The sequence below is a fragment of the Manacus vitellinus genome, unplaced genomic scaffold, assembly GCF_001715985.3.
Source record: "Manacus vitellinus isolate BGI_N305 unplaced genomic scaffold, ASM171598v3 scaffold_0_pilon, whole genome shotgun sequence".
NCBI lineage: Eukaryota > Metazoa > Chordata > Aves > Passeriformes > Pipridae > Manacus > Manacus vitellinus.
This window is the reverse complement of record NW_021938789.1, coordinates 35,356,272-35,369,100: the sequence shown is the minus strand read 5'-3', so window position 1 is coordinate 35,369,100 and position 12,829 is coordinate 35,356,272. Positions and strand designations below refer to the sequence as shown.

At 33.5% G+C, this 12,829-nt stretch overlaps 1 protein-coding gene across 1 annotated transcript in view; it reads right to left on the bottom strand.

Annotated features, from left to right (window-relative positions):
- FSTL5 (follistatin like 5) overlaps positions 1 to 12,829 on the bottom strand; it is a 272,551-nt gene that overhangs the window by 20,475 nt on the left and 239,247 nt on the right. The window contains exons 14-15 of the mRNA XM_008933129.3: positions 8,534 to 8,641; positions 6,858 to 6,982 (exon numbers count right to left, since the gene is read on the bottom strand). Coding sequence (XP_008931377.2) covers positions 6,858 to 6,982; positions 8,534 to 8,641 — 233 coding nt within the window. The remainder of the gene's footprint in view (positions 1 to 6,857; positions 6,983 to 8,533; positions 8,642 to 12,829) is intronic.

Sequence of the window (12,829 nt, the reverse complement as noted above, 5' to 3'; positions counted from 1 at the left end):
CCGACAGGTACTGTTGGGAATCCTAACTGCCTAGCACATTTTAAAGTCTGCAAACACTGGTCCTTTTGAGTTAGAATATAGGAGTAAAGATGAAGCAGGATACAGGTGAAGTGTTAATTTGGACACATGGTATATCTTACCTAAAGGACTGAGATTTCCCTAGTTTAAAGATATCCCGTGGCTACATTTATGGACTCCTAGCTTTTTGGGTGGGGACATGTGAACAGAGAAGGACTGAACTAAAGAGTATAGGTTTGACACACTGAAAAGTACCTGCCATTTTCAAAAAGGCATTTATTTCAACAGTTGTTGCTGTTGCCAGTGGTGGTCTTTGGACAAAGTAAGTTGCAATACTTTAAAACTCTTTGAGCTGAATCTCTCATTCTCCATATTCCCTCTGGAACAAAGATGCTCTAAATTCCACTATTAAAGCAAAAAAATATGCAGAAAAAGACTTTTTAGTGTCTCCTCTCTATCTTTCCCAAAAGATCCTATGAGTTTCTTTTTCAAAACAACACATTTATGGACTAGAAGGGTCCTTCTTTTGGGAGGAAAATACACAGAGAGGGAAAAGAATGATTATAAGGTTTCCATTTAGCATTACTCTCACTATAACAGATTGGGAGATTGCAGAATGAACCCCTAACTCAATTGGACCTCCTTTGTGTGCTGTGCCACTATGTAGGATTCATTGACAGATTCTACAATCATTACTAGAAATTGAAGAGAACTTTCTAGATCTTCTCTGCTTGCCCTGGTACTACTGAGCTTTCTCTGATTCCTCAAGCTTTCAAGCTGTTTCCCTATCTTCCCAGTAGCACTTTATATGTTTTTAGCTTGATGACTGTCTCAAACGTTATGCTCCTCTAATATGCATTGTTAACTAAATTTGTAAAATAATAAATTCCCTCCATCTTTGCACTAAATCATATTGTCTATGTGAAAAAATCAACCCCTAAATTAAATCTACCTCTTCTGTTCATGTTTTTGTTTACAGTTGACTCAGTATTTATCACTTCCATTGTTTCACTTGCAAACCACTGAATAGAAAGTTTTTTTCTGATTATGTAGGGTTTTGAAGCAAAAAATAATATTTTCTGTTTGCTTAATTGCATGGAAATACAGAAAATGCTCTTTCTATGTCAGCTACTTCACATCTCTGTAGGGGCTTAAACTCTGGAATGAAATGTGAATTTATTGAATCCCTTCCCGACATGGGTTTCATTTAAGAAGGTTCACAGGAATGCATTGGCAGTACATTCCAATTACCTCTTAAAGAGAAGCTTAGTTTTTGGACTGTTTTGTACAAATGAATAAGTGCAATTTTGGAAAGACTGCTTCCCTTATTACCATACACAACAGAGACACAAAAAAGAGAAAAAACACAAACTGAGAAAATGTTAACTCTATTCAGACACTGAGCCGTCTCACCAGTGAGTTGATTGCTTATTCTTCCACTTGTTAGGTCAGGTAACTCTATGACATTTATAATACTTTTAAAAGATTAAAACATCTAAAAAGTTAGAGTTACCCCATTACAGTGAGTTCATTTAATACTGCTTTTGAAACATTTTACAGCAGTGTAGTGACAGACATTAATTTATTCCAATTATCTTTTGTTCATTTCGATTTACGAGAAGTGGAGCTGAAATAATCAGGCCTTTTGCTCCTTAGGCTTCCAAGAATATACTTTCATGGGTATTGTACAAGTCATCTTTCTGCAGCCATCAGACATATTCATTCCAAATGTCTATTTTTATGATAAAGAGTGGTATTAGCAGATAATTAAGGACAAAATCATTGGTTGTGCTGAACTACTTCGGCACAGAAAACAGTTCACTGAATAAAATTGTCTTCTTAGTAAATTTATAAGGCCAAATTTTGAAAATATATACTCAATTCTTATAGGGTATATCTACAAAACAAAAAAGCTTCAGTAATAACTGAAGAAAGATACCATGGGATTTGTACCATTTATTAGAGAGTAATAGACCTCATTCTATCTACTTTTGTGGACCCAGTGTCTGATAATTTTTCAACAGAACTAGGAGGAAGGGGAGACTTTTTTTTTGAGCTGTGTGCACTGACAATATGGGCATGACAGTGTGCATGAAAACAATGCTTTATATTCACTCATTCTCTTGGTATAATTCAATGTATATTGACAGTGAGTGCATTTATCAGAGGTAAAACATAGCCAGTGATAACAGCAAGATAGGCTATTTTTCAAGATATGTAAGAAGAATATATGATTTGTGCCCTTCAGATCTTCAAATTTCCAACAGCAAGACTGAGTAAACTTCTTCTAGGGTTCTTTCTAATAATAATTATTACTGTTTTGTGTCATAGCCTTTTTTTGGCTACCGATTGACTAAGAACTTTACACTACAAGTAGCTGACACAAAAAACCCAATAAAGTCAAGTGAAAGTGACTTTCTCTAAACTCTAAGCTTGTTTAGTGACAAAAAGAAGGAATTTTATTTCCATCATGAAGAAATGCTTAAAGGCATGAGGCATCCCCTCTCTTAGAGTCAGCAGGTGAATTAGTCTTGTAAAAAAAACACCACACAGAAATTCTAGAATTAAGTCACCTATATTTTTAGAGCATTATCCTGGGATGTCAATCAGAGCTATTTGCAGCTGAGGCTCTCTGTACAAGCATGGATTTGCTATCTGGAAATGTCAGCGGGGGGCACTACACATTATTAGGGAGATAATTAGTAGATTTGCACTAAAACTAATAGATAGTTTCTTTTCTTTATAAACACACACACATACACATATCTATTTATATATATTTATAAATAGTTAGCAGATACAAAAGGATGACAGCCAAAATGTTGTTTGATTCCTAATGGTATTTGCACAAAACTGTTTCTCCTTCATCTCAGAAGTGGAAGAAAATAGTATGATTGGAACATAAAAGAGAGGAAATCACCTTCCTAATGTCCCACAACTAACTGATGCTACTGAACCTTCCACATTTTTCTTCCCAAAATGATCAAGTTTCTTTTCTTATCCTCTTCTGTACACATACCAACTATAAACCAATTATAAAAGAGGGTTCAAAGATAACAGAATTGGTCTATTCTTCCTCTATTTTTTGGCTCATGCCTACTTTGTTTAGCTGCTGCTTTGATGGTGCATCATAGTTGTTCAGAGCATGAATGTTATGCTTGCTGGCTATGAACCAAAAGGTTATTTGCCCTGACTCCTGTTGTACAATAAGTAAAAGAGAACATTGTCTCAATCAGTGGTAGGAAAAATTTGAGAAAATATTTTTTTCATTAGGATGAATTACTGTTTACCATAGTCCAAAATTTATATTATCTTTTAAAATGCCTGGTCTGGGGGAAGTATGTCCTAAATTATCTGCTGCCCAAGACAGCAATAAGGTGTGTGGAGTTTTCTTTTTTAGTAATGGGCAGCCCATTTGCATTTTCATACATAAAAATAACTCACCTAGGTAAAGCAAATATATAGTTCCACCACTTCTTAAATAAAATTATTTTTAATTTTTTCAATAATTACAAAAGTTTTAAATACTTATATATGTACTACTAGCAATTACCATCTTAGCTACTACTGAAATGAAAAAAAAATTAATGACCCACTATTGCTTTAAATTATTCTACTGTACTTCTGTTCCTTGATTTCAACAAGCCAACCTATCTTTACCTTCTCTCCCTTGATCTTTATAGTGATTAAAGAATAACCAATTGGACAGAATATGTAGTAGATAGCAATACGCTCTAAATGATAGCAGATGGTTTGTGTTAACTGTGTTACAAAACTTAATTAATTCTTTTAAATGCTATGTCTTTTTTTGCTTGGAACTGCACATTTCAGACAGTAAGTTTGGTTCTGCCTTCTGCTCTATCATTCAAAATTAAAGTTTACACATGACAAATGCACCTAGACACAAAAAGCTTTAATTTTTCTTGAAGAGGCTGGTGTAGCATGGTCAAAGGGAACGGATTTCTAACAAAGAGTTAATAGGGCCCTTGGGCAATAAACTTGCCAGCTAACTTAGCCAGTGGTGTTTTTTCTCTTGTAGTTGGTTTTTGCAATTCACACTCATAAATTGCTCCCCTGTTGGTATACACTCCAAAGAATAATAAGCTCAAGCTTTCATGTTTGTTAACATCCTTAAGAAACACATGCTGTTACTGAGTGGCTTTTTGTTGACTGGTGATATTAAATTCAATAGAGTTTTTTTTCTATATCACTACTGGTTTCATGAATACAGTTAATTTTAAAATCTTTCCTGACACTCTGTTCACAGAGTTCATTTTTTTTTAAACAAAAAAATCAAATTACTTGCAGGGCAGACATTTTATGGAAGGCAAATTCTTCGAACAACTGACTAAGGTAAATAGCTCTTCAAAGAATATATAAAAAAATTAAAATAAAAATTATGTGTTCAAAAAGTGAGTTTTTTGTCTTTTCTAGAAACAGCACTCAGAATTAGATAGCATTTCAAGTAAGCTCATGAATCAGTAAAACCAGGTAATTGCTCTTGAATTGATTTTTTTCATTAACCCCACAAATCTATGATTTTAGCATTGGACAAACTACTGCAGGCTTTTCCCCAGACTTTAGAAATTTTATTTGGTATTTATCTGGCATGTGAGTGGAAAAAACGAAAAAAAAAATTCAAAAATAAAAAGAATTTCACTAGGCCTGAATTGATGTACATGTTTATTTATATCTGCAGTCACTTATCCAATTTTATTCTTTCAGTGTTCAACTGAATTTCATATTATTTTTTTATTTCTGTGGGTTCTCTTTTATTCTTTAATTCTCTTTTCTCTTAAGTTGCATATAGAATGAGTGAAATGACTCATCAACTGAAGGCAGCTGTGACTCAATATACCAAGAAGGAAGTGCCTACTTGACCTATTTAGGCAAAATAGCAACTTAAAATAGTTTGAGTTAGACATGATGAGTTCAACACTAGCTTTGGGCTGACCCTGTTTTTCTTTTTCCAACCCTTCTGCGATGTTTATCTCTATCCAAGTTTTTATTTTCCTATTTACATGAAAATTCAAGTATCTAAATGGCAGTGCTGCTGGGATAGTACCTCTAGTACTTGCTACTTTATGAAGCAGTAACTTTTGTTCTCACAATGCAAATACTTCCAAAATATTTCCAAATACAGCAAAAATATTTAATGCTTTTCTAAGGCTGAGCATGATGCATTTATCTACTCAATTCAACAAATGTGGTAATAATGGTACTTAGAGGCAATTTATTATTCAGCTATACTAATCTACACACTTCTTTTTAAATTGCATATGGATGATTTCTAATTTACTTTTTAGTTAAGGGTTTTGTAGAAAATTTTTAAAAATTATCTCTCATTGACACCATCTTTAGGAGAAGCCAAATGTTTTTTGATAGAGAAGACCAGATTTTTCACAGGCATGTATAGAGTGAATTCTGAAATCAATTGTAAAACCAACCTAAATTGCATGTTTTCACATTTCAAAGACTACCCTCTACAACAATCAGAAATTATATCCTTTTTAATGCGGATGCATGTTTACATTCATGATTTGAGATTTTTGCTAAATGTGAATGATGATGCTGTAGGACAGTTCAGAACATCTAATGAAGGCATTTCTGTGGAAACTTGAACTTGAAATACCAGAATACACAATGGAGTTAATTGTTGACAGGTTTTTTGAAATTAAATGGGTCCATGTCAACCTGCAAAGAAACTTAACAGTCCTAAACATACAAAGTGCTGATACACATTAATGCAACACTCAGATGTACAAGTCCTAGACTGCAGAAATATTCAATCCCTATGGGTAGAAAAGTTGCAGGAAAAAAAAAAAAGAAAAGAAAATTACATATTGCATTCTTACTAATGTGTTTTAAGGAAGAAAGATAGATTTTCATTTAAGAGGTCTTGGGGAGAGCTCTGTTTTATGCCTATGTTAAGTGTTGCCCAGTTTTTCTCAGACTCCCTTTCTCTGTCCCACTGTATTTTGTCTCACTGAGACACAGTTCGTTTTCCCGTAGCATTTCTCATAGCTGTCTTTTAAAATCCAGCTGGTCAATTTTTTCAGTTCTTCCATACTTAGAGGATTTCTATCAAAGCCAGAACCTGTCTGATCTTTGGCCAAACACAAAGACAATCCTACATTCACTGAGAGAAATAATAAGGTTGCAAGAATTTACAGTATTTACTGGCATGTCTGCAGTATGAACCATTTTAACATCATGTTAAAATGATCACTCAGCACCCATGAAATAAGACCAATTTTATTCATGCATCTTAACAGAGTTCATGTTACATCCTCAGTCATGGTTTGTGTTGAAAACAGAGAGCCTGATAAAAAAAACAGGTAGAAAGAACTGAATGAACAGGAGAAGTTAGTTCTAAGTTATGTTGTATCACAATTCCATTTAAAACTCCGAAAGTGTTTTTTTTTCTTTTTCTTGGTTCTTTAATGAAAATAATAACTCTATTAGAATATATAGGTTATACAATGTGGTAAGTACTATATAGGGCAACTGCTCTGAGCAGTAGGAGAAATTAATATGCATTGTTCACAAATTAAGATGTATGCTTCTAACTCAAAGAATTATCTGAATACTACAGTTATCAATTCCTCAAGAAAACTCCAGATGATATTGCACCTCAATTTTCCTACATAGAGCAGTTGAACTTTTGAATATTTGGTGAAATACAGAAGAAAAATGCTAATAAATGTATATATTCTTATATATATCTTGTTTTCAAATCAACTTGAATTGAGTTTGTTTATGAAGAAATGTTTATGAAATATTTATGAAGAAATATTCTTGTTCATTTGAAAGTTAATTATAATTCAGCTGAAACTTACCTTATATGGGTGATGATGAGGGTTGTAGCTGGAATAAAAAAGTCATCCACTTTGTCAAACTGCTTTCCCACTGGCTGGGTATGGATTGTGTGATGAGAAACACTCCCACTGGCTTGTGTTATCACCTGCATAAAGTAACATCATTACAAACTAGAAAAATACCTTTCCTTTCAAAATTTGATCTCTATCCAAATAAATTAATACAGTATTGCCTCTGTATTCCTTCTTTTGTATTATCTTTCAGTTACCAGGAAAACAAATGCAAATTACAGTGAATGAAGTTAATAAGCATTACATATTTGAGAGAACTGTTATACACCTGACCGCTTAATCTTCATATTTACTTTTACCCTCCCTCTTTTTTATCACCCCGAATCCATATTTATTAATTTATATTACTGAAGCCTCTAGCAGTTCTTAGTTCAAACTAAATTTTTTGTTTTCCTTTTTTTTTTTAACACTAAATCCCAGAGTCAGATTAAATTTCTTAAGCACTTCAACCAGAGTGAAAAGATAGGATGCTATCAACTGATCTGCTGGAACATATGTCTACATATACTCCCAATTCTTGTCAATCATAAGATCATTCAACATTGCACAGACATATTTCAGAAGAGCAAGCTGAACTGAGTTTAAATATTCCTTATGTTGTTATGAACCTTGAATCTCGGACCTTCTCTGAGGTAAATGTTTATAGATGAATAAAAGAAAATTCCATATAATAGCCACTATGATATTCACGTGCATGCACTTAAGAGTGGGTTTTTTAAAAAATTAAAATAATCTATCATCTATACTGTAAGAAAATAAGAGTAAGGGTGATCAGTCGCTTTAAAATATGGTGAGACTGACTCAAGTATCAGTTCTGGGGAGGAGTGAAAGCTAAACTCCTACAAATTACTTGCATGCTCAAAGTTAATAAGAGTCTGTAGGTGCTAAAAAGGTGTTTTCAAAAGTTACTAATTTTTCTGTTTGAATTTCTCTTATTCTTTTTCTTATATATAAGTGCATATTAAATACATAAGGATTTTATTAACTTCTAAAGAAAAGGAAGACAAACTGAAATAAAAGTAAATTTTTATAAATTATGAAGTAAAGATGATCATCATAGTATCAATGGATTACTTTAAATAAGGAACAGAAATTAATGAAAAAGGAGTAATGTAAGCACAATAAATAGCTTCTTGAGATGTTTCTTTAGTGACTGTCCCTAGGCTTTTTACTGCTCAGAGGCATGGGAAAAGTAAAGATTTTTAATATTTTACATCTGAAAAAAATCAATAGAGCTTGACACCTCCAGAACATCAATATAAAGTTAGTGAAGTAGAAATATATCTAAAATCCAGTTTACCCTCTAGTTAAAAACAAAACCATCATAAAGAGCAACAGTTTTTTCTCAAAAGATTGGCAGTTACAGAACATGCTGCTGCTTTCAGCTGCATTCCTTATCTTTCTATCGATTTGCTATTGTCACTTCTGACTAGGGGTTTGAAAATAATCACTAACTTTTTTAGCAGTCAGTTGTCCAACTTGTTTTTGGGTTACCTGAAATCTCTTCACTGCCCCTCCTGAGCTCATGGTAATAATACTTAAAGGAAAACATACAACACATTGCAATTACACAAAGGTTCAACTTGCCTAGATTTTCTTGCATATAATCATTCTGATCACCTCACCTGCAAAGTTGGTGAATTCTTTTCCATGTTTCCCCAGCTCAGCACCCAGACTTGATCATGTGATTTATCATAGTGTAGTTTCACTGGAACAGGATCTGTACTTACTGCCTAAAGCATAATGAAAATAGAAACCCTTAGTTTCTGTCACGTTTTCAAAGGAAAAATAATTTATATGCTTGAATTAAAATGATGAGTAGACATGCATTGCCTGATGTTTTCAGACTGTATTTAAAAATTATGTTGTCAATTGTTGAAACAGCCCTCTGATTAATTCAGAGTTACTGAATTGCTGAAAATGTGGGTTTTATTCAATATGTGCTCTAACACTTGGCATCAAAATTGCATTATACTGAAGCTATTAAGAAGATGAAAACAAAGGTTTTAAATCAAGTAAAAAAGTACTTATCTCCCTTCCCTACCATCACTCTCACTTTATACATATTGGTTGAAAAACTACACCAATTACTGGAAAATGGTTAAAAAGGAAGCATATTCTCAAGCCACATACTGAAATCAATTGAAGGTGTTACTGCATAAAATCAACACGATATTGCTGCACCCAAAGTTAAAATGGGTTTATTTTGTTGAAGATGGAAAGATTTTTTTCATATGTTTTCCAATTACAGTTGCTACTTTTCTTGGACTTGTGATCAGAACCAAAGTGTTTTCCCTACAACCTTGTGCTCTGTCTCTTGAGATTATGAACCTTTTAGGCAGCTGAGCTCTCAACTTCCTTTGTTATGAGAACTGAAGACTTCAGAGGTATGGAACAGGAGGAAAACATATTTGATTAAGAGACGTTCTGCAAAAGGTAAACAACTGGGGGGATTACTTTTTTATTTTCATCATTAAAGCAGAAAAAATAGGTGGAAATTGGTTTTTAGTCTTACCATTATGGAACTGTAAAGCACAGCTTGTTTATCAGTGTGTCAAGGAGAGTACCAGCTGGCTAATTAAGTGAACCTAATTTAAACTAATGATGTAGATCCTCAAGATAATGCACTAATGGCTGTCTGAGACTGCTGATGATACTTAACTGTACTCCTGAGGTGTTGCAAGCGACCACTTCATCTAAGCAGAATTTGTTTTTCCTTTTGAAAAGGGAAAATGAAGCCAGGTTGCTTACTGGCTCATTTAAAATCAGAAGTTACCCCCTGAAAGAGGTCATGTGTGTTTGATAACATTTTTCTGCTGCATGCTAGAAGACAAGTTGTTTAAAATAATACTTGGGCTGTTGTATAGCTAATTTGTTCAGGCATGTCAAATTTCCTTTTGGCTTCCCCAGACAAAGGTCTGACCCAAACATGTTCTGCTGAAGGACTGCCAGCTGCGTTCAGGCTCGGGGTCATGGCACAGCCAGAAGGAGCATAAAGAATTGCCTGTGGGGTCGAGCACAGGTAGAAGAGCTCTCAAGAGAGGAACCAGCAGCAAAATGAGCTGAGCATCTTTGAAGCTGGCTTTCACAGCTGCTTCTAGCTAGCCAGGATGATCTGCCAGCAGCACACTATGGACTGAACAATAATGACTGCTGACTTCACCATGCCTCTCAGTCATCCCTGTTAATGGTGTGCTGCTATGCAATACTGGATGATTGCAGGTGACAGTGCTTGCTTTCAAAAATTTACAAATGAAAACAAATACTTCCCTTCATTTTGTAATGAGAATTACCTGGATCAGTTAAAAAGTCTCTCTCTCTCTATATCTCTAAAGATACACCATCCACATGTTCAATATATTTCATTTTAATCTGCTCTAGAATCCTCTAAAGTACTTATTTTGATAATTATAGCTGTCATAAAAGTAAATCATCCTCAAATCTAGTTGTTACATATGTGCACACATCTTTTACATTAACTTCCATAGTAGAAAGGAGTAAGTATAACATATATAGTAGTACTTCCATGAAAACATCATAATAAGTAAAACCAAACAAACATTATTTCTACACAGAAAAACAGCACCGTTACATGACCTAACACCCTTTCAAATACATTTTGAGTTTTGTTTGGGTTTTTTACAGTGACAGAAATTTCATTAAAGTGCTGTTCATTTCAGAATATGAAGTTATCTCCGTATTAGTTCCTACTAGCATATATGGTCTTTTAAACTTGCATTTACAGAGCAGAAGGTGGTTTCTTATTTAAGATTTAGACTACAAATAGTTGCATGTACACATATGTAAATAATATCCCCTGTATTAACATGACACTTAGAGAAAAGGCAGTCTAACAAGACAAATGCTCTCCTTTCTGAACAGCTTAGTTTCTATTTTCTAAAAATCAATTACCTTTTTTTCCTGTGCTAAGAAGTACTATAAGTAACGAAAATAGACTGATCTGACTGAAAAATTAAATTCCCTTCTATGCCTCCTGTTTGTACGACTGTTTGTGTACGTGCATATCATATGAGTAAAGCAACATTTAATGGCTAGAAAATTCTTGCTGCTTGCAAAAAATGAAACCAAAAAATAAATGCTTATTTTTAAAGGATAAGAAGACAGGGCTGTGCTTGTTATAAGAAATGCTGAAGAAAATATCTCTTGACTCGTCTCTAAATTCCAAATTAGCATAACTTCAACTCTAAAAGCCATCTGTGAATCAGCAATGGTTCTACTTTTCACAGTTTTATGATATGTGTAAAGAGGTTGTGTAGGTTTTATGCTTTCATTATGAATTTGTTTTGTTTGCAACTACTGTTTCTTTTCTAAGTTTATTTTGAATAATAGCATAGTTAAACTGGATACGGAACAAGTCTCCTTGTACTTTTCCCAAGTATTTGGCTACATGTATGCTAGGAAATATTATTTAGATCAGTAAAAAACTAGCAGAAATTCTGTTCATGTGTCCAAAACTCCTTTTTAATTTGTTTATCCAGTTCATCTGTTATCCCTTAGGTGTATTGTCTTATCAAATGTCTGTGTTAAGTACTGTGAAATAGAAATATTATTTATTATGAATACCTAATTGCCTGGAACCATCAAAATAGAGACTTTCATTCAAGCAAAAGGTTTCCATAGAGGAGATAAATTTTATTCTATATTTGCCTAATATTTCAATATGGATATCACTAAAGTAGTGGAAAAGCAATGCTATTCTATCCCTCCAAATAAAATTTCTTTGAAAGTGATTTTTTTTCCCCTGGACTTGCATGAAAGGTTGTGGAGTATCCAGTTTTTAGCTCAATATATTCACTGAGTAGCACAGAGTGTACAAAGCTCTGTGTAAAACCTACACACTCTGTATTTCTGCTTTTCTACTCATTATAGAAATTTGAATATTTATGTGATAGAACAATAATCTACCTGACTCTGTTCAAAAGTTGGACAATTGCTTTACATATTTCTTTGTGATAAGCATCTCTAAACATTCTGCTAATAGTAAAATAATACATATTTATACATACCTAAAACAATAATTAATGTAACTGAAGACAAATTAAAGAGTCTACCAATCAAACTATTTCATAAAACCTAAGTTAAAAAGAACCTCCAACTTCTTTACTCAAAAGGCATAATGTACTTTTTTGACTGAAGTCTAAATGCTAATAAATGCAATTACATTGGTATTTCATCCCTCATCTTCGGGAAAGGAAGCTGACACATGAATGTCAGTTAGAGACCATGGAAAACATTCCAGTCTTTCAAATCTTGTGGATTGTACTAAGACTATGGGTTTTAGTCCCTCTTCCTGAAGAAATGTATCAAATTGGTTGTAAAAAAAGTCTTGTTTTCAGAATATAAAAAATCATAACCCACAGAGATTAATATGCAAAGGTGAATTTAACAAAAAATAATAGCTTTTTATTATTAACTTTTTGAATAAAATATTTTATGAGTCCCTGTAACAATTTGGACAGTTCAGGTTTTGAGGAATCTACATCTACTAAGCCAACTGACATAGAATACAGAAGGTAGATGTTTAAAGAATGCAAAAGTATTAAAATTATTTGTGAAATTAATGTAATTTTATAATTGCAATTTTGTTATGCATTTTAAAATTTTACATTAATATACATAATACATGTGCATACTTATATCATAGAACAGTTGAGTTGGAAGGGACCTTTACAAGTCATCTAGTCCAACCTCCCTGCGGTGAGCATATCTTCAACTAGATCAGGTTGCTCAGAGCTCTGTCTAGCATGACTTTGGATTTTTCCAGGGATGGGGCATCTACCACCTCCCTGGGTAACCTCTGCCAATGTTTCACGAATCTCATTGTAAAAAAATTCTTCCCAGTATCTAGCCTGCATTCACTGTCTTTTAGTTGAAAACCATTACCCCTTGTCCTATTGCTA